Below are 24,466 nucleotides of genomic sequence, written 5' to 3' on the forward strand. Positions count from 1 at the left end.
TCAAACCTGTTTTTTGATCTATTTAATGTCCAATGCAAGATTATAACTCAAGTTCTTGAGGTCACCCAGTTAAGCAATTACAATTAAGACAATGAAGAACTGCAAAAAGATAAGATAAATCATTAACTCCTTTTTTTCACTTTCCCAATTCTCTTACACCGAAAAAACACCTCCAAAATGGTAACAGCAAGATCAGATAACCCAGCAGTCTCAAGGAATGATAATTTAAACCCAATTGAGAAGGTTAGTTTAATCCAAAGGGTCATTATCTTGGACAATAAAAGAACTGTACAATTCACTCAGAAATGTACAAGGTGAGTCGAATGGAAGAAGATGGTTCAGTGACTTCAAACTTAATACTTTAAAAATGAGAGTGCTCTCAGTCTTCCTCTTCTTCCTCATCGTCAGGCAGTCCCATTTCATCTCCAATTCCTTCAAGTAGTTTGTCCACATCCTCCCCCATCTCCAACAATCTTGCACTCAGCTTTTCCACTTTACTCTGCTCTTGCCCAAGGCACACTAGCAAATCATTCAGTTCTGCCTCGCTCTCCTTCTGGGCTTCTTCCCTAGCTTCTGCCTTTATCGCCTCAACATCGGGAGAGACTGAGCTTCCTCCGCTCTTCAAAGCTTTCACCTCTTTTTCCAGATGGAAGTTGGCCTGTTCAAGACTATTGTAGGCATCAGACAGACTCTTTAAATCAGATTCCATCTTTGCTGCTAAATTCTGATACATCGATGCCTCAGATTCGATCTTGGCTTTCTCGTTCTTCAGAGTCTCTAACCGTTGAGATGCTTCTTGAAGATCTCTCCGGAGTGTCTCTGTTTGGACTCTCTCTGAGGCCCCACTAGCCCTTTGCTCAAGTTGGGAAGAATAACTCCCACCTGCCTTAGTCAGGTCCTCCGCCAGACTTGCATTCCGACCAAGGAGTTTCTACAAATGAAAAAAACAGAACACAGCTTTATCCCACATCAAGATGTATAATACTTTGTGTGACCAATAATCGTTGTAAATAAAAAAGACACTACATAATAAAATCTAAGAATGATAATTAAACATAATTAAAGAACAAAGAGTCATAAAAAAAATCTAGATCAAAGACTTTAAACATGATGAGAACCTACATCATCAAAAGTGACCAGCCACAGCAACCAAACTGAGGCCATGAAGTTACCATCTAACCAATAAAGTGCCTAAGCGGGTTAGGATAGTCAACAGACTAATTAATTTGTGGCAGTATATGCTTCCACTTGGAGATATTTTTAATGGTTAATTTATCTGTACTATTATCTAGTGGCACATTTTCTTCTTCTTAAGGTGAGCTAAGTTGAATCCAGTGGAGTGTAGCTTTATTATACTTTCAGAGCACTTCGTTATTTTGCCAGTATAAAGACAGAATTAGGTTGAGAAGATCAGGCAGGAATAACTTAACCCGATCTGCTCTAGAAATTACTATTTTTTTCTGAGCCACCATAATATTTCTAAAGGTTTCTTAGGGTCCATAAAACATCCCTCACAAACACAAAGGCATTTCCAGCTCAGTAGTAGTTACACATTCAAATGACCTGTTAAAACAACAATACCTGTATCTCAGAACACTGCTTCTCCACAAATGCTTTCAGTCTTATGATATAGTCCTTGTCATTCTCTGCACTCTTCTGTTCCAGTTCTGCAGGCACCACTGCAACCTCACTCTTCGGACGACTATAAACATCTACAATTTTTTCTCTGATATCCGCCTCCAGACTCTTGATAAAATTAACAAAATTCACATCAAACATTAATGAGAGACTTGGATGATCTTCATTCTTTTTATCAGGCAAATCATTCTCATCAACATCTTCGATCTCCGCCATACTAGCAGCAGTTGATCTTGTCAAAGGTTTATGGGATTGGGTTGTATTCACAGAAGTAAAAAGGAAGCTTTTCTGCATCTCATCAAACTTCAGAAAATATGATGTAAGCCCAACTTTCTGGCTTACAGAATCAACAATGGAAAAAGCATCCTTCGCACTGTCACTGGACTTGTTATAAATAACACACTCTCCCAAGAGAACCGCTGCCAGCCCCCTTATGCACACAGTTGCAGATGAATTTGCCACCAGCTCAAGCAGATATGTTAGGTGAGGGCGAGAATCAAGGAAGCAATTCACTGCATTTGGGCAATCTGCTAGCCAGGTGACGAGCAATTTCAATATAATCAGTTGAACAAACCCTGCAGCACCAGAATTCCCATCTTTATTTTTCATGGAAGAGGCAAGAGCCAAGTATTTCACCATACGGTGCATTAGTGGCTCTGCAGCTCCCAAGGATGGTGTGGGTGCATCAAGTTCAATTTGTAGAACCTGCAAATGCTCCCCTCAAATTAGATAATAGGGAAAAGAGAAGGGTAGAAAGAAGGGAACTGAAATAGAATGTACAGTTAACTGACCAGCTATTTAATAAGATCCAATGATTTATGTTCCGATTTTCTTTTGTAACTAAACAAATAAATCAAATATTTTACACCTTAAAAAAAGGGGGCAGTTTTAGAGCCTCATTGCTAGGTTAGGTAAAAAATTCTCCGCAAATTTTCAAAGTGCCAGTTTCAAATATGCTTAATATCTTGACAATCACTATCAAATCCCAACTTCATATCCCAAGTGATGTGGCTGATGATGTGTCAGTACCACATTTAACTATATATTGATGTGAAAAAAAGATTTACTTCCCTATAATTAATATAATGTTGACATGTCATCAACCGCATCAGTTGGATCCCAACTTTGTATATTTAATTTTAGTCATAACAAAAATAACTGTTATAGCATACCCTTTCCTTGCATTGCATATTGTCCTTCAGTATGTGAGAAAGAACACTAGTAGCCCTGCAACAAGCCTGCAATTCACAATATTAGCTGGATTCTTCTCACACAGTAAGCATCAAGAAATATATCTTAGAAATATATCTTGGGTTCTATGTGCCACAGATCAATGTCGATCAATCACTGCACGGCTATGATGATCAAAAATATTTGCACATTGTGTTCTTGATCAAAAGTAAAAAAAAAAAAAAAAAAAAAAAAAAAAAAAAAAAAAAAAAAAAATACTCAAAGAATTGCGTTACCTCAAGATCACCATCACTTTCACCCAATGTAAGACCACGTAGCAACATGCTGCCATGTAAGTAATTCTCATAAGATGAGTCACCAAAAGTAGGACTTCTAGCCAAAAACCAATATGAAATAAAAAATAATAACAATATGTATGTGTGTGTGTGTGTGTGTGTGTGTGTATTCAATGAAGACATTTAACTTTTACACATCATTAAAGTTGCAGTTCAAAAATACACTAGTGTATAGAAAAGAAAAGACCATAAAGAATTTTTTTTTTTTTTAAAATAAGAAGAAGCAATGAACATTTGTAATGAGCAAACCTTCCAAATGACATGTGCACATCCTCCTCATAAGGAGCATGACTCATTGACTGAGGTTGAGGAATTAATGTGGATGCTAACATTAGTTGGCCATCAAGATTTTTCTGAGCAAACAACAAGAAAGATTGGAGTAAGATTATAAAGAAAGATAGGTGTATTTCATTGCAAGATTCTAACCTGTATATATGAATGAAAAATGACCACAAAAGTCAAAAACATAATAAACAATGAAAAGTACAAAGCAAATAGACAATAGCAACCTCACAAAAGTTCCTAAAAACATGGTCAGCAGCAAAAAACTCTTGCATACTAGAAGTCCGTAAAATGATTCGAAGAATAGAATTCAGAGCAGGTTCTACTTGTTGCTCCTCACCAAGAACTTTGCTTGCAAGGGCATCAAGATTCTTGGGATGTGCAGTAATCAAATCACCAATGCACCTTAATGCCTGACAAAATGAATAACATTTATAAGTGAATAAGCACATAACAGCCAATTCAAACAACTATTGCAAAATGATAGTAAGAGGCCAAAAACAAGAAACAAGACATCTATACAACTATGAGGATATGTATAATCCATTAAAGTCAATCTTAAAAATGATACCACACCATTTAAAAAAATGCACATTTTAATCAACATTATATCAGTTCACAAATTATGGGAAGGTGAGGTGGAAGACCTCACAAGAGTGATTCTTGATAAGTCAAGGATAAAACGCCTTGCTATTCTTAAAAATGAGGTTTCTAACTCAATCAATCATTCATTTGTGAATGCATTCTTAACTTTTCGAATTTCCATTCCCATTTGAATTGAAAGAAGGGATAAAGGACCAAATATATGGTACTAATCAGTTCTTCTATTCTTTTAAATTAAACTATGCAAATAACTAGTAAAAGAGAAATAAATAAGTCTTGAAAAATTGTCTCACAGAGCGGGAAAAAAACAGAGATGAAGATGACAAAGGCAAAAAACCAAAAACAAAAAAAAAGCTGTCTTACCATACATCGCACGGCTACAGGAGCCCATTGGCTCTCAACACCCAACATTAGAAGATGATCCAACACTTTTTTCTACAAACATCAACCATTAAATAAAAAATAAAATATTGTCATGTTAGCAACCAACTAAGGCATTAATTTGAGCATAAATAATTCATAACAAACCTGAACTAGAACTGTCTTATTGGTCAGCTTATTAGAATCTTTTCCAGGATCAGTCTCCGAACCTCCCATCATCAGCAAATTGATGGTTTCTAATGCACTGAGTAGATTAATTGTCTACTGGCATGGTGATTGTTCCAAGGACAACAAGAAATCTCTGGTAAGGTTTGCGATAACACATCCAAGAATCTGCAGCATCTAAAAGTAGCAACAACCACATTGAACTACAAACATCTGAGTATCTAACCTTTTGTTGGGTAAACTTGTATGCACTTCCTCGTAGCTTCAAAATTGATAATAAGGGGTCAAAGCCCATGGTCTCCCTCAGCAGTATCTAAAACACATACACAACAAAATTAGTAGCAGGGAGAGATGTAAGGCCTGGACGTCATTAAAACTGAGGCTACTTACCTGATTAGATGCATTGCTACGGAGAAGATTGTTCAATAACTCAAGACAATCCTGAGCAGTGATATTATATTAGTATCAGTAATATCACATTATTAGAGCAGGTACTTTTAACATGATTAGAGGAAAGACTAGTTATGAAATACCTGCACAACAACACCACCATCTGAACCTCCTTCTTCTTTAATAATACTAAAAATTTTCTCAAATGCACCTTCAAAAACCACTATTTTTTGAATCTCCTATAAACATAGAACATCATGAGTTAGAAAGAAGCTAAACACATTAGGTGCTTAAGCTCATTCGGATCATATCTGATCACTGTAAATATACATAATAGAAGAAAAAGCCTTTTCTCAAAGAGATGCAAGGAAAAGATAATAATGTGTTGGAAAAGCTCACCTCAGCTTCACGGGTCAAGTAAGTGAGTAGTAGTAAGGCCTCATTTCGTATCACCTATAAAGTAAACCATAACCATAATCACAAACTAGAAAAGCATCGGTTCAGTAACAATAAACATTATAAAACAATCAACATTATTTCAAAGTTTCCCTTAGCAAGTTCATGTGGCAAAAATTTATTTAACAATTAAATCATCAGAAGTAAATGTATTACAAAAAGATAAAAGATTTTTACCTCACGATCCATAAGCATATCCATCAACCGAGTTATACCACGAGGAATGGTCAGAATGGCTTCCTGTAACCTGAAGAGGAACTCAGCAAGAGTCTCTCCAGCATAGCTAAAAAAAATCCAAAAGTCGAGATACAGAAGAAAAACATTTGCTCTTTAAATCATACCTATTAGGAGAATTTGTGAGAAGTGCTGTCAAAATTTGAAGAGTGTAATATCTTACATAAAAGTCTTCCTCTGACTGCAAAAGCACCGAAGAAAAGGAAAAGAAAACAAATCAGCCACTAAAGACAGAAAGTATGATCCAGTAACATGTCAAACGTTCCAAATCTACATAGAAAAACTCACCAACAAACTTAAAAGAAGAGAAATGCTTTCTGCTTCTCGGGAGAGCAAATCAGTATTCATTAAAGCTGGCTGAACCTCATTCTTTGGCACTTTTACATGATCAAGAGGAGTCAAAGCACTAACAAGTGTTTCTAGGGCACCTCGAACCTGCACAAAAGAAATGGACAAATTCGATGTCATTTTCACTAAGAAATGAAGTAAAGAAACCAGTTCATCAGAATGAAAATCTATAATGATAGCTGAAATAGGGAAAAGAAAAAAAGACAAAATCCATATTTTTACTGAAAGCCACTTCAGGCCTGTAATCCCATCATGCCCCTCTGTTTTCTTATAAAGAAAGCTTTCTACTTAAACTTTTAAAATTAAAAGGGAGGGGGTTAAGAGAAAAAAGATAGAGAAGAAATAGGGGAGAGAATCTTCAATACCATTTCAACATCATCCCGTTCTTCCTTTAAGACACCCATAATTACAGGAAAGCCTGCAACAAAGTAGTTTGTTATAACCAACAATAAGAAACAGAAACCATGTATATAATTCTCCCGAACCTAGAGTGAAACACTTACCCATAGCTCCAAATGCTAGCTGGGCAGCTCTACTTTCTGCCACAATTGCCTGAAGCTCAGTCATTGCTGACCTCCTGTCCTCTGCCAGTACACCATTGCTAATACGGTCGAGCAAGCGCTCGACGTAACTATTGATATCACACAGTTCATTAGGTACACATATAATATGAAGATAAAATAGGAAAAAAAGTGACAAAACAAAAGCCTTTCCGAAGAAGACCAACAGAGTGGGAGTTCTTCCCACTACTGTTGGCTAAAAAAAGGTTGTTTTTCAAAACTAGTATAGCATTATGCACCTAAACTTGTCTAATTTCAAACTGACTAGATTGTCCTAAATCATGTTTGAGTTGCATCAACATAATCCCAGACGTTCAAAAAACTGTAATAAACATAACACGACTACTTTACCTATCCTCATCCGAAGCAGAATTTTCATTGCCAAAAACGAGCCCAACAACCCCCTGCACAAGAACAAGCTAATCAATCACAAAGTAACATACACATTTACCAAAAGATCCAAATTCCATTACTCGACACATTCATCAACAAAGAAAAGACTTTAAAAAAAGAAATCAAACCTTGTAACCGGAAACCAAATCCATCTTCTTCATTCCAACAGCTGGATTAAAAAATTTAACTGTGGAAAAAATTACAAAATTAGAAATTAAAACCCTAAAAAAAGAACAGTTATCAACGAAATGGAAAGAAGTTGATAGCGTACCGATCTGAAATTGGATCACGAGGATTTTGAATGGAGGATTATAAAGTTTGGAGGTATTTGACCAGAAACACTGATTGATGAGGACGAAGTAGAGTTACACGAGTTTCGTTACAGTCAGTGGCAAGAAACCTTTAATCACGTAAATTCTTGCTTTTCAAAGGAATTGGCAGGGACAACTAATGGGCCACGTCTTTGGGCCTTGTAGATTTAAGTAAAATTTCAGTCACTTTTTTGTTCATCTACATATTGAATATTATTTGAAATAAAGATGTTCAGTGAAATGCTTCTTGAAAACATTACTAAAAAGTTATACTGAAATCAAAAAATTAATTTTTTTTATTTTGAATAGTATATCAGTCATGTTTTCATACATTAATTGGACAATAAAAGAAAGTTCAATCTTAACAACTGATATTATAGCCAGAACCCAGAAGTTGTACGATATAATGATAACATCCACCCATGCAAGATTTGTCACAAGTGATTCCAATTTCTACTTCAACTTTGTAAAGCGAGATCAAAAAATTATAGATTATAGAGTTTGACAAGGGCTTCAATTTCGAACACAAAGCAAGGTTGAAGGATTTATGGATTATCGAAATTCTCAAGATTGTAGGGTTGGACGGAAGCTTTCTAGATTATCAAAATTTCCAAGATAGTAGGGTTCAACGAGAGCTTTCTAATTATCAAAAATTTCAAAGATTGTAGAGCTTCATATGGACTTTGATTTCGAACACAGCTAAGCGATATCATAACCATTAGTCATGGTTATGATTTTAGAACATCACAAGGTATTGTTCAAAATATGTGTTATGTATGTTTCCTCTTTTGAACAACTGGCCAGATCAAAATTAGACTTTTGGTGGGTCTAATTAGTTCACAAAGTTGGGCCAGGCCCAGAATTTTCACCATTACTAAACGTAATATCAATGCCGTAAGGCAAAATCCTAAAAGCAATCGTATAGTTATAGACTGGAATGCTTTCATTCTTACTGATTACTGTCTTAAAACTAAATACACCATAAAGATGTCAAGTGGGTCAATTTTTTTTTTTTTTTTTCTGTCTAGCTAATATTAATGGAAACATAAAATTATGTCCTGTCCATTTTGTATATATATCGTGTTAATATTGTGTTATGCTAATTTAAAATAGAGGACAAAAAAAAATAAAAATTTAACAACGGGCAATAAATCTAATTAGGAAAACTGCCAAATAGAAAATCTAATTAGGGCAATGGGCGAATAAAAAAGATAATTAGTTGTCCCCCCAAGGAGGAAGGGCATAGCAAAGGGCGGAAACGTCCTTACCAAAACTAGCCAAGGATGCATTTGGTAAGATCGATTGTATAAGCGCTAAGCTTTGCTTATCCGTTTATCGGCCAATTACATTCGTTTGCTAGCCTTGCTCGTGATGAGCTATTTGGCATGACACGAACATATGCCTTGACATTATCCTCAAATTATCCATTCAGTCTGTAATCTTCTGGCGAAAACAATAGGCATTGAGATTTCTATTCTCTCATGGTCGAGCAAAGGAAACATTGAAAGGGGGCAAAAAAGCACGTTATCGTCTTTACCACAAATCCCCACCGACACGGTGTGCTCTATCACAAGCGTTGAAGTCATAGATTCATAAAGGAATTCTTCGAAATGTGCCGTTTCGGGGACATCCACAAAAGTTGCAACCTGACATAGTGTTATAGCTTCTTCCCTTTCTTTTTTTTTTTTTTTTTTGGCATAGCATTTGATAGGAGCACTTTCTAATATTGTTAAAAAAAAATAAAAATAAGAATACATTATTAAAATGGTTTTAATATCTTTAATCTTAAGAGTAACTAAATAATAATGTAGACCCTACATGTCAACAATGTTTGTACATAACATAGAGGTGGAATTGATTAAAATAGGAATTATTGAAAGAGAAATTGTTTAATGGAAAAACAGGGTGGCCACTATAGCCATATGGCTCAGGCAAATATCCATATAATTAGCAGACAAAAGAGAAAAAAACAAAATAATTCTTTCAAGTCGTATATTAAATTATTAGTGACACAATCAAAGATCAAAAGAAAGCCAAAAGTTGGAAACATGTTAGCAGGCTTAATTCCCAATGTCCACTATCTGCTTCTTGCTACAATAAAGATGTTACACAAACTGATTATAAAAACAAATGGCATCTACTTTTATTTTTCATTTATCTTCATAAAATGGATTTAATTAAAAAAAAAATTGGGAACTAAATGAGGTTTAAAAGAAAGATGAAATACTTAAACAAGAATATGATATGTTATTTAATTGATGATTTGGTGAAATTTTGCATTAGCTAGTCACATTTTTATCACAAAAAAAAAATAAAATTATCAATTCTTAACATCATATTCACAAGTAAACCAGGATATTTAACATGCTTGATAGTGACATGATTATGGAGTTATTGGAGTTTTATAGCTGTTAACAATGATGTTATTATCAAGTCTATCGAACACGTCAAAATTAGTTATCGTTGAAAGGTAATTTTGTTTGAATATGCAAAAGTCGATTAATAATACAAAAAATATTGATTTGAATTATATATTTTCCAAATATCCTATAAATTGTGATTAGAAATTAAGTGGATGTGAACGAATACAATTCTTATCAAGAAAAAAAAAAAATCATTTTCATGAGTAAACAACGATATTTAACATACTTGATGACAACATGAATATTGAATACTTAAAGGGGCTGTTTGGTTAGTAGTAATGAAAAATTACTTTGGTAATTTATTTTTTAATCCAACATTACGTTGTTTTGTTTTTAGGTAATAAAAGATTTCAGTAATTTTCTAATACTAACAGTGATTACTGTAGATAATTTTGCGAGTAATCTGATTACCAATTGAAATAATGGTATTTTAAGATTACTGGGTAATTTAATTTTTGTTCCCATTTTATCCTTAATTAATTAACATTTCAAACACAAATGTCCTCGTGTCTATCAAATAACAATTAACCCAATTGTGTAAAATGACTTTTGTAATCTCATAAATTTTTTTTTTGGACAAAAATGTCCCTCATTTTACATAAATTAATCTTAATTTTTACCATTTTACCCATGATTAATTAAATTTGTGGACAATAATGCCCTTATTTTTGAAAACTATTTACATGAATACCACCAAAAACACCCTAGCCACCCAAGACTATTGTCGGCCGTCAACCACCACCGCCGGCAGTCATCGAAACGGTGCATGACTGGCCAAATTTGGTTGATCGTGAACCGATTTGTAAAGGGCCAGATCCATTGATATGAACGTTTATAGCCATGGATATGGCCAGAAGTGACCAAATCGACGTACGACGGCAACCGACAACCTTCTTAGACAGCTGGAGGTATTTTGTTATTTTAAACTTTTATTGTGGTTGTGATGTTTTAGCTAAACTTTCAAATGTAGATTGTTAAAAATAATAATGTAAATAATAAAATAGTGGCAATTTAGTAAAAGGCTCTCCCATAATTATTTTATTCCCCCAACCAAACATATTAATTATTTATATAAACTAATCTAACCAAACATATATAATATAACAATCCCCTTAATCTTCAAGGTAATCCTATATTTTCAGTAATAAAACATTACGGACACCAAATGCTCCCAAACAGTTAAACGTTATGCTCTTAGCAACTATTCAAGTGTATTGAACACGACAAAGTTAATTATTGTTAAAAAATATTCTTGTCAAGGCTGACAAAAAATATCTTATAAATTGTGATTAGATAACCAGTGGATGTAAGGAAATAGAAGAAATATTAAAGCAAATAAATTTTTGAAAACGTATATGTAAATGAAGGGAGTCGAAGTCTTGAGTCTTGACAGGAGTCTGAATGGGAAGAACAAAAAGAAGAGGACGAAGACTCTCTTATCAGTTTGGTGGACGACTCCCAAATTTTGACAAGAGTTTGAGCATCTAGGTGAGATTTCCCGCATTTCAGCTCAACCAATTTCATCACTCACGTTAACTATCAAAGTTATCAAGTTACATAATCATCCGGTTACGTTACCCTCTCCAGTATTGTATTGTGAAATAGTTTGATAAATATTTGGAAAAGAGATTTCAACCCAACTTAAAATTATATAGAACCCCCCAATTTTAGCAAATCTTACAAATAGTATATGGTGAATCACCTTTTACCAAAGTAGGACGCAACCCAAATTCTATTATTAGATTTTAAAAATTCTTTTGAAATCATAAATCACACACCTCATAAAATACTTACCCAAAATAACTCAAAATTTTAAAAAATAAATAGTCACATATTTTTTATGCATTTATTATTAACTATTTGTTCAAGATAATATATCTATTTTCCAAAAGAAGAGAAAAATTAAATTATAAATCATTCCACAGAGAATATGCTTTAAGAAAATCCTTTCTCACAAGTATTGTTGGTTTTTTCCCTAAAACCAAAAAGCCTTTCTATTTATTCACACTCGAAGCTTCTAGGAAGCTGCCTTCTCACACTTGCTTTCTTTCCTACCCTGTCGTTTTGGATTTTGTGATTTAACTTTAATATATAAAATAATATAAATTTAGTAATTAAAAAATAAATACACATGAAAATGATATTAGAAAATCCCAAAATAAAAAAAAAAATTAAATAAGTGAGTGACCACTTAGGTTAATTATTCACACTCTTGTGTTTTTTCTTATATATTATAAACTCTTACATGAATAAATATTAGAAAAGTAAAGCTAAATATAGGGGAGTGGCCATTTAGGTTGATTATTGATTAATTATGGAGTTGTGTTATTAATACAAGTGGACATATAAATAAATTGTTATATATGATTATGAATAATTTTGAAATACTGTACGTATTTTATTATGTAGAGAGAGGAAATTATTAAGTCAACTTTTTTATATCAATTTGATTTCCAATTAAATAAAGATTTGATAATATAATTGAAATTAAAAATTGAATGGTATAAGAAAAGATGATAAGTTATCACGTTGTGGAGAATCAAATTATTGTCAAGTAAACGGTTTTAATAATTTAATCACTCCATAATCAATCATTGTTTAAACACCTAATTATAAAATCTTGAGACATTTTTTTAAGACAATAAATCAAATAGAAAATTTTAATGTTACATCAATTAAAAGGCAAAAACATGCACGTGACCTCACCCCACAGGCTTCACCTACAGTACAGCTGTAATGTTTTATATCATTTTTAAAAAAATATTTCTAATTTTTTAAATCAATTCCCTTAAAGCACATTTCTTAATTTTTATAATATATTTCTTTAAAATATAATTTGAAGAAAAAAATTGCGATACTACTTAAAATTAATAGTATCAAATCATATTAAAAATTAATATATATATATATACACACACGTTATGATTTTATGCACCAAGAATTGGAAGAAGTGCGCTTTTAAGAGAGTTTGCACAAAGATCTACGTGAGATTGTGAAATATGATGCTACACCAATGAGCAATAATAATAATAATAATAATAATGCAAGTAAATAAATAAAGATGATAGATAATAACAGTTTTCAAAGTGATTCGGATGTAATGTGTAAATCTTACGTTTACGTTATATTATTGATGTGTTTATAAAAAACTATTTGCTCTCGAGAAAGACAATTGCTCTTAGCTATTGAGATTTGAGAGAATAAAAATCTTGGATCCTTGATTTGGGGTGGGAGACTCCTATTTATACTATTGCCCGAGTGGTTTTACACGTGAAGTAACCTCACATCATTAGACACATGGTCTAACAAAACACTTTTAATAGAGACTTAACAGTGAAACAATCCTCTTATAAAATGCTATGCGATATGGCTGGCAATTCGATTATGTTCCTTACTATTGTAGCCGTCTTTAACAACTTTACATGTAAAATAATTCCTTCTATCTTTGTCATACGACCTGGACAAATGCATAATCATAGAGCACATAACGAGAGTACGTGCTTCAATCTATTTAGTCGTAGAACATGTGTCGAGAATCCATACCCTACTAATTTACCACACACATACATTGACACACACACATATATAACCACATAGATTAAACTTCACATCAAAATTTAAAAAGAATATGAAGAAGAAGAAGAATTTGAATCTTTTTCCCCTTTTCAAAATTCAATCTTTAAAGGATTTGGTGATATAGGTTTATACGTTTAAATGAGAGGAGAATTAATTAATATAATAATGATGGATTAAAAAAGAATAATTAAAACTAGGTCCAAAACATTGGGCAATTGGGTTCGCAAAGTAGAATAAAGAAATGAAGATTCTTAACATTACATGTGGAGTTTAGTTATCAAAGGTTCTCTCTCGTTTTATATAAAATCAAATCAAATAGGGAAGGCATGTTTGGTCGACACATGGCATGTCATTCCACAGAATATTTCTCCTCAATTCAATTTTCAATTACTTTATGTATACGGGAATGGGACGTCTACATTCTTTTTGTTTTTAATGGATCGAGGTCATTAACTAATTATCACGATTTATTATAAATTGACTTCTAATTATTTAAGAAGATGAATGGCTAATCTCAAGGGTTGATTTGACGATACGAGAGTTTTATTAATTTTCTTTAAGTTTTTGGGTGGGTTATAACCTTTGAGTCATATACTACAATAATAATATTATTATTTACTTGGTTATTTTAACTTATAAAATATTTAATAGATTTTAAAAATTAATTGAACTGTCCATAAACTGATCAGAATATCCCGAATATAAAAAGAAAAAAAAAATGAATGACAGCCTGATTAAAAAAAAAAAAAAAAAGTTGAATTGCTGTTCTATTTGGATACTTACCCATAAAGCTATTATTCTTAATCTTCTTACCAATTTCAAACCGTCTCAACAAAAAGGAACTTTGTAGTTAAACTAAAGTCTTTTTTGGGTGTACTAATGCAAATATGATTATCTTTTAATACAACCAAAAAAATAATATTAACTTTAAATTATCTAAAAATAGATTATTTGAAAATGTTGTGATTGGAGAAATAAATAAAAAGTGTTAAAAGTATTTAACTATTTATCGGTATAACAAACGACCATGTATTTACAGAGGCAGAAAACAAAAGAAAAGTAGCAAGACCAGGTCAAACTGCGCGTGGGAGAAAAATCGTCAATTGTTTGACAAAAATAACCCTCAACTATCTACTTCAACATCCAACAGTTTAACCCCATTATGGTAATTCACTGGTTTACAAAGAAGAATTTTAACGTACGCCGGTGAAACCACACAAAACGGCTCGTTGTCATATGTAGATTAACTGCATTTAATCAACGACAGATTAGCACTGGTTTCCTTAAAGTCTTCTAAAACACACGTGGCGTCATCCTCAACGTTAGATCATGAAAACAATTCTTTTAAAAGAAATATTTGTGAGATATTTTTATTATAAATTTTGTGTGAGAGAGTTTTGTTTTCTAAATTTCGGGAAAAGGAGTTATGTGGTGAAAGAGCGAAAACAACCAAACGGCTATAATTAGCGTTACAAAGTGTGTTTGTGGGGAGAGAAATATAGAGAGTGGTGGGCATTTTAGATCGTTGTATTTCCGTGGAGGGTTTTTCTTCTTTGCCGGATTTTCTCTGAGAAAATTTGGTCTTTTGTAGGGGGTTCTGATCTAGGGGTGGCTTAAACGATCCCTGTGGTTTTTGCAGAGATTGGTTGATTACTTACCGGAGATTAAGGAGTTCAATTTTGGTTTTGTAGTGTGATTAGAATTGGGGATATTTTAATCATGACCGATGGGTACTATAATTCCAAAAAAACTGATGATATATGTGAAGACGTTTGCGGAGAGGTACTTGCCTTTTTCATTTTACTTTTTTTTTAATAAAAATTTTTGGTTATTTTTTGAATTTCTGCTTTGTTTTCGAGCTTCTAGTTTGCGGGGTTTTTTTAGTTTTAAATTATTGAAAAAACGTGTTTTGTGCTTTATTATTACTGCTTGCTGTTCCCCTATTTTTTTTTTTTTTTTTTTGGTTTGATGGAAATTGGTTGTTTTCACTTTTCATGACGACCATCGAAGCCTACAGAGGTTGGTTTTGTAAATTGCTTAGAAATTAGATTATTGTTGGTTTTAATTTTTATTTACTTTTTCTTTGTGTTTCAGTTTTGTGGCTTTTGGTTCATGTTTCGTTAAAACTAATAGTTTTTGGGGTTTGGGTTGCTGGTTTTGTTAACCTATGGTTGATACATTGAAACCACTTGAGTTCATGTTTTCTTTTTTATGGATAATGTCTTAAATTTTTTTACGGAAATAAATGGTTTAGGGAAGTTTTTGACTTAAGTTTTACAGCATTCAATTTGTGTTCTTAGAAGCAAAATTTTGTCGATATTGATTTTTGCTCTGGTCTTATTTTGGTTAGCAGGATCATATAGCTATGTGAACTTGCTTTGGGTCTTTTGAAGTTTAAATTGCCTTTTCCGATTATACTTTATTGGTTTTACTTTTTGGTTGTTGATAATGTTCTATACTCTGCATAGATGGTTTCATATCACTATTTTCTTTAAGGTTTCTATAGCTTTGAACTTATATTAATCAAGTGTCTTAGAAAGTCTGGTTTTTTATATGCAGCAGACGTCTCGTGGAGCATTGACCATGTCAAGGCTTCGGTGTATGTTTCGAGGATTGGATATGAAGACCTATCTTTTTGTGTTTGTGTTTATCCCATTATTCATTTTTAGCGTCTATTTGCATGGGCAGAAAATCACCTACTTCCTAAGACCAATATGGGAATCTCCGCCACAGCCCTTCAATGTGATTCCGCACTATTATAATGAAAATGTGACTCAAGAGACTCTTTGCAAGCTTCATGGGTGGGGAATTCGTGAATCCCCGAGAAGAGTCTTCGATGCAGTGTTGTTCAGTAATGAAGTAGATATTCTTACAATTCGATGGAAGGAATTGTATCCTTACATTACTCAGTTCGTGCTTCTTGAGTCAAACTCCACATTCACTGGCTTACCCAAACCATTGCTTTTTTCTAGCAATCGGCAGAAATTTGAATTTGTGGAGCCTCGGCTGACTTATGGGATGATTGGGGGAAGGTTTAAGAAAGGTGAAAACCCGTTTGTTGAAGAGGCATATCAAAGAGTTGCACTGGACCAGCTTCTTAGAATAGCTGGGATAGAAGATGATGACTTGTTGATAATGTCTGATGTCGATGAGATACCTAGTGCCCACACGATTAATCTGCTGAGATGGTGTGATAATATTCCACCTATCCTCCATCTTCAGCTGAGGAACTACTTGTACTCCTTTGAGTATTATCTAGACAGCAAGAGCTGGAGAGCTTCAGTTCATAGATATCGTTCGGGTAAGACTAGGTATGCACACTTTCGTCAAACTGATCTCCTCTTGTCAGATTCAGGATGGCATTGTAGCTTTTGCTTCCGTCATATCAGTGATTTCATATTTAAGATGAAAGCCTACAGCCACTATGACCGAGTGAGGTTTTCTCATTACTTGAACCCTAAAAGGATTCAAGATGTAATATGCAATGGAGCTGACCTATTTGACATGCTTCCTGAAGAATATACATTTCAGGAGATTATTGGGAAGATGGGTCCTGTACCTCGTTCTTATTCAGCAGTTAATCTTCCTGCATATTTGTTGAACAATGCCGAGGACTACAAATATCTCTTGCCTGGCAACTGCAAAAGAGAAGGTGGCTAATATTTTATTTGGTGATGTGATTACATTGTACATAGTCTAGAGATTGTGCTTTTGCACCTTAGTGGGCTCTATTGCTGGTTGTGACGACAGTGAGGTTTCAATACAGGCATACCTTATATCAGATGAAATCTAGGTCATTCTTTATAGATAAATTAATGGGATCTTAGATTTTGAGGGGAAACTTTGTATATTTACTTTGTTTCGGAGGTTATCCAATTTTTCCACTGGAGAGCTTGTTGTGAGCAGAATAGAATGATGACTTTGGCAAGCTTACCGCCTGTTGTCAGTAAGGCCTAATCCCCGAATTGCTGGAGTAGAATGACGTTTCCCACCTTTTTTTAGGATGGGAGTTTTGCTTTCTCAAACTAATTTTTATCGTATATTCTTCTTAAATATGTGTTGCTTATTAACTCCTAGTTTTGTAAATCTAATTTCTTCTGGATCTTTATTAATTGTGATGCGGATTTATTCTTTCTCTGATATTGGAAGAATCTTCATCATCATCATGTTTGTTTGTTCTTTTCTAAATTTCTGTTGCCTTCTCATCTTTGCTCTTCATTTTTACTTTTTTCCGGTATATGCCTTGTGCTCTATAGGAAGTAATGGTCACCTTTTTACTTAATTTTTGTGACTTGTGGATGTGAGTTGAATCTGACTCAGTCGAGACTCCTGAGAGTCCTAACCCTTAATGATGGTGAAGATATTTTACTTGTCTCTGATCAAGAATGGTGGGATTTTACTGGTTCATGGCTTTCTATTGAAGAAGGTCAATTTGTGCAACTTNTATTGGAAGAATCTTCATCATCATCATGTTTGTTTGTTCTTTTCTAAATTTCTGTTGCCTTCTCATCTTTGCTCTTCATTTTTACTTTTTTCCGGTATATGCCTTGTGCTCGATAGGAAGTAATGGTCACCTTTTTACTTAATTTTTGTGACTTGTGGATGTGAGTTGAAACTGACTCAGTCGAGACTCCTGAGAGTCCTAACCCTTAATGATGGGGAAGATATTTTACTTGTCTCTGATCAAGAATGGTGGGATTTTACTGGTTCATGGCTTTCTATTGAAGAAGGTCAATTTGTGCAACTTAGTTGTGGAATACTTAATCAGATTGTCCCACCATGCACCCAAAATATTAAAGAATCTTCAATAGGACACCGATTCCCCTACTGCCCCTGATTTGTCAACATTAATTTTTTTTTTTTCCTTTTAAACCTTCTTTTAACTATTCTTTGCTGTTTGTGTCGTCTGGTGCTGCCCCTCCTGGGGAAGTTAAGAAATTTCCTAAAAGCATCAGTTGGCACATGCTGTTCGGACTTTCTCTTCTCTTAATTATGAGCTTTGTCTGCATATGAATATTATGGTGCCCTTATTATACAGAGTTGAAGACACATTCATAATGAAAATATTGAATCTAAACATAATTAAGCCTTAAGCTTAGTATTAATTGAGTGATTTGACATTACAATTCCAGAATCTAAAGAAGTGTCCAGAAACTGCCAACTCTATTGTAGCTGGCATGTCTCAATCTCCATATGTTTATGATGCTTGTCTAGAAATCTTTTTGGGGCTAACTTTATCCCCAAACTACCTAATAAAAACCCCTTTTCATTCAGGTAAAGCAATTCACAGTATTCCTTTCCTTTCTGCCAACTTCTAACCCCAGAATGACACCACACTTTAATATACCAATCTGTCCATTTCATATGCAGCATAAATTAGGTGAGAAGACTTCATTTGATGCACTCATGCACCTAATAATACAACAAATATGCATAAGCTAAACATATTAAGGTAATTAATCATGACAGAAATATGTAAAAAATGTCCAACAATTGACTTGTCTAATTTGATACAAAACCCAGTTGGGTTTGGATGCAGCAAATATAATTTAATTAATTCCCCACAAAACACTCCTCCACAAAGCTAACTTCTGGAAACAAACCCTAGTTTGATTTCATTTCCCCACTAGTGCCCAAAATGGTAGATCAACTCACAACATTGTTTTATTATCATCATCTTCATAACCTCCCTAGAAAATCATGCTATTAACTTTACTATTTTCCAACAATCTGTCTACCAAATTATTAAAAAGTGAGACAGGATATCTTAATTAAAGGGGATCCTCACATGAACTATGAATCTGGTCTAGCAATTGGAAGACTTGGTATTATTTGTACTACTCCGAAGAAGATTGAGCAATTCATAAACCCTTTTGGACTCTAACAACTTGACTGTTTTGAAATGGTGAACAAGTCTCAGCTAAAAGCCAAATTATGAATGGGTGAAGAAAAAAGGGGCTAATATTGAACTTGTCAATGGTGGCTAGGAGCCTAGGAGTCATCCATTCAAAACCAACCTGTCAAATCTATTCCACAAGGCCGACTTTCTTTCTACTAATAAAACAGTTTTGACAATTCCTTCAATGATACTAACATAAAAAGAGGTGTATTTGGTTAGTGGGTATTGATTTTAATTTGAAGAAAATAAAAAGGGATTGAGAAAATGTTAAAATAAGTAGTGGAAGATGTAGAGTGTTGATTGGTGCAAGATGGGGAGGTTGACGAGAAGCTGGTCCACCGTTTACAATTGACAATTCAAACAAAAAGACTTGGTGGGCTGTGGCAGGTAGCAGGGTCAAGAGCTTGAGAAATTTTTAAATAATATGATCAACTTTTCTACTATGACGTGTGGACTATTCTTCTTGAGAGGGACTTGGATATTTATTTCTATAATGTTTTTCTTTCAAATCTAATTAATCATCCATGTAGATGGAGCGGTTTTGTTATTTTTATTCAACACAAAAACTTAGGTATTATTTAAATAAGAATATATCCATGAAGCAACGTATCATTGAGGATAAGAATAAATAATTAAATAAATTGTTTTTACTTCCTTAAACCAAGGTTCTGAAAATCGGACCGGTCCAACCAAGACCTACGCCTTCTTTGGTTTGAGTTGCCATTTTTAACTATTCACCAAATTTCTAATCTGATCATCGACGAATGAGGGGTTATCAAGTGTCGAGGTTAGAAGGTTTTTGTAGAGTGGAGGCGATGGTTCAAGGGGTGGTGTTCGATTGAATTTTGGACGCTGAAATTTGACTGGAAAAATCAACCTAATACACGAGTCACAGCTAATGAATGGAGGGCTACCAAGTGCCGATGTTAGATGGGTCTTGTAAAGTGGAGGTCGGTAGTTCAAGTGATGGTGTTGGATGCCAAAATTTGGCCGGAAAAATCAACCTAATTGTGGCGTTGTTTGCGAGTCACTACCGACGAATGGGGGGCTAACAAGTATTGGATTTATAGGAGTTTTGTAGAGTAGAGGACGATGGTTCAGGTGGTGGTTTCAGATTGAATTTTGGCCACCGGAATCAGCTGAAATTTGGCTGGAAAAATCAATTTAGGGTTAGATGTAGGGGTGTATTTGATAGATTTCAAACCTGTAGGGACTGCTTTGTTTTTTAGGGGTGTGTTTGTAAGATTTCAAACTTTCTGGACCACTGAAAACCAGTCGAACGTAGCAAACCGGACCCGGCCCCTTGGCCAGGTGACATCCCTGGTCGGGTTTTAGAACCTTGCCTTAAACCCATCTTCATTTTAGTGTATCATAGTTGAGTTAGCAAAATTCACAGCAAGTTCACTAATATTATCCAGAGTAAACCCAATTTAACTGTAATCTGAAATTTATTTTTCTATTTTTTTCCTTCAAAAAAAAAATCCATCTACATAACCAAGCCATTACTATAACACAATCCCTTTAAATTAGCATTCCCTCCAGCAGCTTTCCAGGTTTTAACTAGAAGCATAACCCCTGGTACATGCCAGTTCAAAATAAACCCCCATATCAAAAGATATCCATTCAACAAAGTAAAGACACTTAGAAATTTAAATGCAATGAAGAATCATTGAAAAGCTATGCTATACTGAGGATGGCACATTTTCATTTAATCGTCGATTGATTGCTCAAAAATATCCTCAGTTTATGTGGTGCTGAACCTTTTATGTTCGCGTTTAAAATGAGCAATGTTACATGCAATAAATCGTGATAAACATAACCTTCACTTCATGCTGTTTACGATCACGAAAAAATTGCTTTCTGTTAGTCAGCTCGCATGATACAATCTTTTAAGGAAGAATGATATGCATTGCATTACTGATCTAATCACTGTCCCAGGTTTCATCCATCTGTTTTAGTGACTTCTGTGGTCCATGATTCACTTCACTCTTCTCGTCTTTTGGCTGGTGATAATATTCTTCGCCACCACTAATATAATTATATCTCCCACCCATCGACGTTCTTGAATCTTCATCCAAGTCTGATTCAAGCATTTCAACTTCAGATTCACTTGATAAATCTTCTGAACCAGAATCTTTCTCGGCCATCTTTCCTCTAAAGTTGGCTTCAGCATTTCTTTTGAAATGAGTATTGGCATGAGTCTTGCGAACATCCTCCACACTCCCATCCTCTTCATCGCTGTTGCTTATATAATTAGGGCTTGCATCTGCTCCTGATGCTCTTATATCATGCTCTTCCTCAGAGTCAGATTGCCACATTGCATTTTCAAGATCACTAAACATGTTTTCTGACTCAGAATCTTCTTCTGCCATTTTTCTATTAAGATTAGCTTCAGCATTTCTCTTCCAACCTTTATTACTGTTAGCTCTGACAACCTTTTCCTGCTCCCCTCTTTCTCGTCTAGGTCTGGTGAACTGTTTACGAGCTTCATCAGCATCACTCTCAAGATCATTCACCTCTTGAACATTATTGGAATCCCATTCATCATCAACGTCCGGATAGCCATTGTCTTCATCATCACTACCAGTAAATCTTCTCTTGCCATGTTTATCCTTCCAACCTCTGATATCATCTGGGTCGTCATTTCTAAGGTTCTCAGATCTTCTGAACCTTCCCCCAAATTCTTCCCTGTTCCAATACCTGATTTTACCAGCCTCTTCATTCTCTGCTGCTTCCTCTTCAGCCCATTCTTTATCTGCTGCATCCTCTATTTCAGCTATAAAATTGTCTAGTTCCTCCTGGTCACTATCATCAGGAGGTTCTGAATGTTCTATATTCCTTTTGGGTTCCCCAACTAACTCTTTGTCTCCTCTGAAGACATAAGGGCTTCCTTCCTTCTGGTCAATTGCATTGAAGAATGTTGAAGCAACTCTTTGTATGCTGGCCATGGCAACTGGATCCTCAGGGTTTACACCCATTCGTCGGAGCTGCTGCTCTATCTTCTTTATGTTTAACTTCTGAGATTCGAGAGCTTGTTCAAACCTGGCCTTGAACAATGCCTGCATTTAAAGATGAGAAAACGAAAAATCAATTCTTAAACTTTATGTTTAACTTCTAAGATTCAAGAGCTTGCTCAATTATGTTCAAATTGTTGATGGAGTGCTTAAGTTAGATATCATAGCAAATTTTGTGCAACAATGCCTCCATTTATTTTTTAGGTGCAACCATTTCTGCAAGCCATGTGTGATTTGCTATTGATGAATTCATTGTAACATCCAATTAGCTAAAATGCAGATAATCACAATTCAAAGAATAAGGTTAAAAAATTATAAGTATCATATGACCAGCCAGATTAATGAAAAAAGGAAAAAGCCCAAAAGAAGTAGAATAACCTAATATAACAGGGAAGAATTTAAGTTACCAACCTTCCTTTTTGTAAGGGTGTTGAAAGGTATCAAGCTTTTGGGCTGGCGATAGTTCCTACCACGGAACATGATAATTGTTTTTACATTATGTATGTTAATCACAATACCACCACTCAGTCTTGCAAGCATGGTGGCCATTTCCTTGATCTTTTCTTTGGGGAAGTTACCACAGCAAACTTGCACTGTCTCATGGAACTTCCAATGGAGATGCATATTTTGGACGACCCCTCCAAATACTCCACGAACACCGACAGGAACATAATTTTTATTTCGAAAGCCTATCTTCTTATATGCTTGAATCTGCTCAGGTGTAAATAGCTCGGGATCATGCAGAGAGGCTGGTAATTCTGGTAGCTCATATTTCTTTAGCTTTTGTAGCAGCAAAGCGACTTTCTTCTTGGCCTGCACCAAATAGTTGCTTGGATGGTTGTTAAAAATATACAAGAGTTTACAACACATATACCAGAGAGCAATGGTTGAAATATATTAGTGTGTGATTTTGTGCCAAATATGCAGAGACAAGCATGGCACCCACACATCAGCAAATGGAGCAAGATCAACGAAATTCATTTTTTACACCAAATTATAACACAAATTTTCAATTTAGAAGATTAATGCACTTTCAACAGAAGATTGCACCAGAAATCATCTACTACTTTGGAGATTCCAAATGGCAATTGGTCAAGATAGCAGCACACAAGAAAATAACAAATTGACAATTAAGAGTCTTTATTTACATAAAAAATCCAGAGTCATTTGAGAGAGAAATGGGGTTTTGGGGGTTTAAAGTTACACAATAAGTTGGGCATATAAAACAAATAAGGTTGAATAAATTCCTTCAACATTCAACTGCTAGCAGATCTACCATATCCATAACTAATTTGTATGCAACAGCATTTCCAAAAATTCTTGAAAGGAGTCGACTGTTGCTACCAAAATTCAGAATTGAAAATCAATATTAAAGTAAATACATATCACAATGATTTATATGGCAAGATAAGATACCCTTTTGAGGTTATAAATAAGCCTCTCCTCATCAGTCATAAGCTTCTTCTTTATTTTTTTTGCTCTCCTGATCTCTCTTTGGGTTTTGCCAGACTCCTTCTGCAATCGCCTCTCCACCTTGCTTCGGATGCTGCTTCCTCTTCTTGAAGTTGACATGCTGCTCCCCCTTCTTGAAGTCGACATTGCACGAGACCACCCACTGAAGGGATGACTCAATCGCTTAAACAAGGAAGGGTTATCATCAAGAAACAAAGTACTTGGTTGAATGACATTGGATGACACCAACATAGGGGAAACTTCCTTCAATAATGCAACATTCCTGTAATTCATCAAACAGGAACGGTAAGAAAAACACACTAATTTGAAAGAGGGAAATTTTTTAAGGCCCTGTTCAGACCCCGGGGCAAACACAAGCATGCAAACTGAACAAAAATGAGTTCCTTCTTCTTCAAATCCAATTTTAAGTCCAATACGATTCAAAACTAGGTTATTTTCTTCTTTCTTCTCTTTCAAACAAGCTGAATTTTACAGAAAATAATACATGAACTTAACAAGGGCAAACAAAAACAATCTCTACCAGGGCATTGAATCAAATAGCATCATTAAGTAAGGATTCTGAAAGAGAAAAGCTAAACCCAGAAGCTAGAGGATGATTAAGAAAGAACTTACTTATAGTAAGGATTGGATTGGATAAGACAAGAGAGGGTCTTGAACTTGAAGCAATGCTTTTGAATGTTCCTCGTAGCAAACATTTGATCCTGTTTTGTTTTGTTTCTCTTATCTTAATCCCAATAACAGCTTGTGTTCATTTCATGGTTCTTTGTTGTTTAATCGACTTGCAAGAGTGGGAG

The 24,466-nt window shown here is 34.5% G+C and overlaps 3 protein-coding genes across 6 annotated transcripts; 1 reads left to right on the forward strand and 2 right to left on the reverse strand.

Annotated features, from left to right (window-relative positions):
• Positions 1–89: 89 nt before the first annotated feature.
• LOC116118288 (golgin candidate 6) lies at positions 90–7,403 on the reverse strand. 3 transcript variants are annotated; one of them, XM_031404263.1, is made up of 20 exons: positions 7,248–7,403; positions 7,105–7,163; positions 6,935–6,987; positions 6,527–6,654; positions 6,389–6,441; positions 5,964–6,110; positions 5,783–5,856; positions 5,619–5,688; positions 5,385–5,438; positions 5,129–5,224; positions 4,986–5,036; positions 4,822–4,908; positions 4,578–4,691; positions 4,413–4,484; positions 3,674–3,859; positions 3,414–3,517; positions 3,105–3,153; positions 2,811–2,876; positions 1,582–2,343; positions 90–931 (listed from the first exon to the last, which is right to left on the reverse strand). In XM_031404263.1, the coding sequence occupies exons 2-20, from the start codon at positions 7,135–7,137 to the stop codon at positions 380–382; spliced, it is 2,751 nt and encodes a 916-aa protein (XP_031260123.1). In that variant the 5' UTR covers positions 7,138–7,163; positions 7,248–7,403; the 3' UTR covers positions 90–379. The 3 variants fall into 3 exon arrangements, with proteins under 3 accessions (XP_031260123.1, XP_031260125.1, XP_031260124.1); XM_031404264.1 differs by having other exon boundaries at positions 380–931; positions 7,310–7,328; XM_031404265.1 differs by lacking the exons at positions 5,964–6,110; positions 6,389–6,441; positions 6,527–6,654; ... (1 more) ...; positions 7,105–7,163; positions 7,248–7,403 and having other exon boundaries at positions 5,619–5,681; positions 5,783–5,827.
• Positions 7,404–14,660: 7,257 nt separating this feature from the next.
• On the forward strand, positions 14,661–17,422 carry LOC116118308. 2 transcript variants are annotated; one of them, XM_031404295.1, is made up of 2 exons: positions 14,661–15,068; positions 15,846–17,422. In XM_031404295.1, the coding sequence occupies exons 1-2, from the start codon at positions 15,006–15,008 to the stop codon at positions 16,944–16,946; spliced, it is 1,164 nt and encodes a 387-aa protein (XP_031260155.1). In that variant the 5' UTR covers positions 14,661–15,005; the 3' UTR covers positions 16,947–17,422. The 2 variants fall into 2 exon arrangements, with proteins under 2 accessions (XP_031260155.1, XP_031260156.1); XM_031404296.1 differs by having other exon boundaries at positions 15,849–17,422.
• A 3,330-nt stretch (positions 17,423–20,752) lies between these two features.
• On the reverse strand, positions 20,753–24,466 carry LOC116118283 (uncharacterized CRM domain-containing protein At3g25440, chloroplastic). The gene is made up of 4 exons (XM_031404250.1): positions 24,285–24,466; positions 23,616–23,934; positions 22,611–23,012; positions 20,753–22,244 (listed from the first exon to the last, which is right to left on the reverse strand). The coding sequence occupies exons 1-4, from the start codon at positions 24,365–24,367 to the stop codon at positions 21,108–21,110; spliced, it is 1,941 nt and encodes a 646-aa protein (XP_031260110.1). The 5' UTR covers positions 24,368–24,466; the 3' UTR covers positions 20,753–21,107.

Source organism: Pistacia vera, unplaced genomic scaffold (genome assembly GCF_008641045.1).
Source record: "Pistacia vera cultivar Batoury unplaced genomic scaffold, PisVer_v2 Contig840, whole genome shotgun sequence".
Classification (NCBI taxonomy): domain Eukaryota; kingdom Viridiplantae; phylum Streptophyta; class Magnoliopsida; order Sapindales; family Anacardiaceae; genus Pistacia; species Pistacia vera.

Coding starts and splice junctions, on each gene's coding strand:
- LOC116118288 (XM_031404263.1), bottom strand. CDS start 7,137: ATGAAGAAGATGGATTTGGTTTCCGGTTACAAG. Junction 5,225..5,384: donor ACTTGACCCGTGAAGCTGAG/GTGAGCTTTTCC, acceptor CTATGTTTATAG/GAGATTCAAAAAATAGTGGT. Junction 2,877..3,104: donor AAAGTGATGGTGATCTTGAG/GTAACGCAATTC, acceptor TGTGAATTGCAG/GCTTGTTGCAGGGCTACTAG.
- LOC116118308 (XM_031404295.1), top strand. CDS start 15,006: ATGACCGATGGGTACTATAATTCCAAAAAAACTGATGATATATGTGAA. Junction 15,069..15,845: donor GTGAAGACGTTTGCGGAGAG/GTACTTGCCTTT, acceptor TTTTATATGCAG/CAGACGTCTCGTGGAGCATT.
- LOC116118283 (XM_031404250.1), bottom strand. CDS start 24,367: ATGTTTGCTACGAGGAACATTCAAAAGCATTGCTTCAAGTTCAAGACC. Junction 23,013..23,615: donor TTATTTATAACCTCAAAAGG/GTATCTTATCTT, acceptor TATTTGGTGCAG/GCCAAGAAGAAAGTCGCTTT. Junction 22,245..22,610: donor ACACCCTTACAAAAAGGAAG/GTTGGTAACTTA, acceptor CTTTAAATGCAG/GCATTGTTCAAGGCCAGGTT.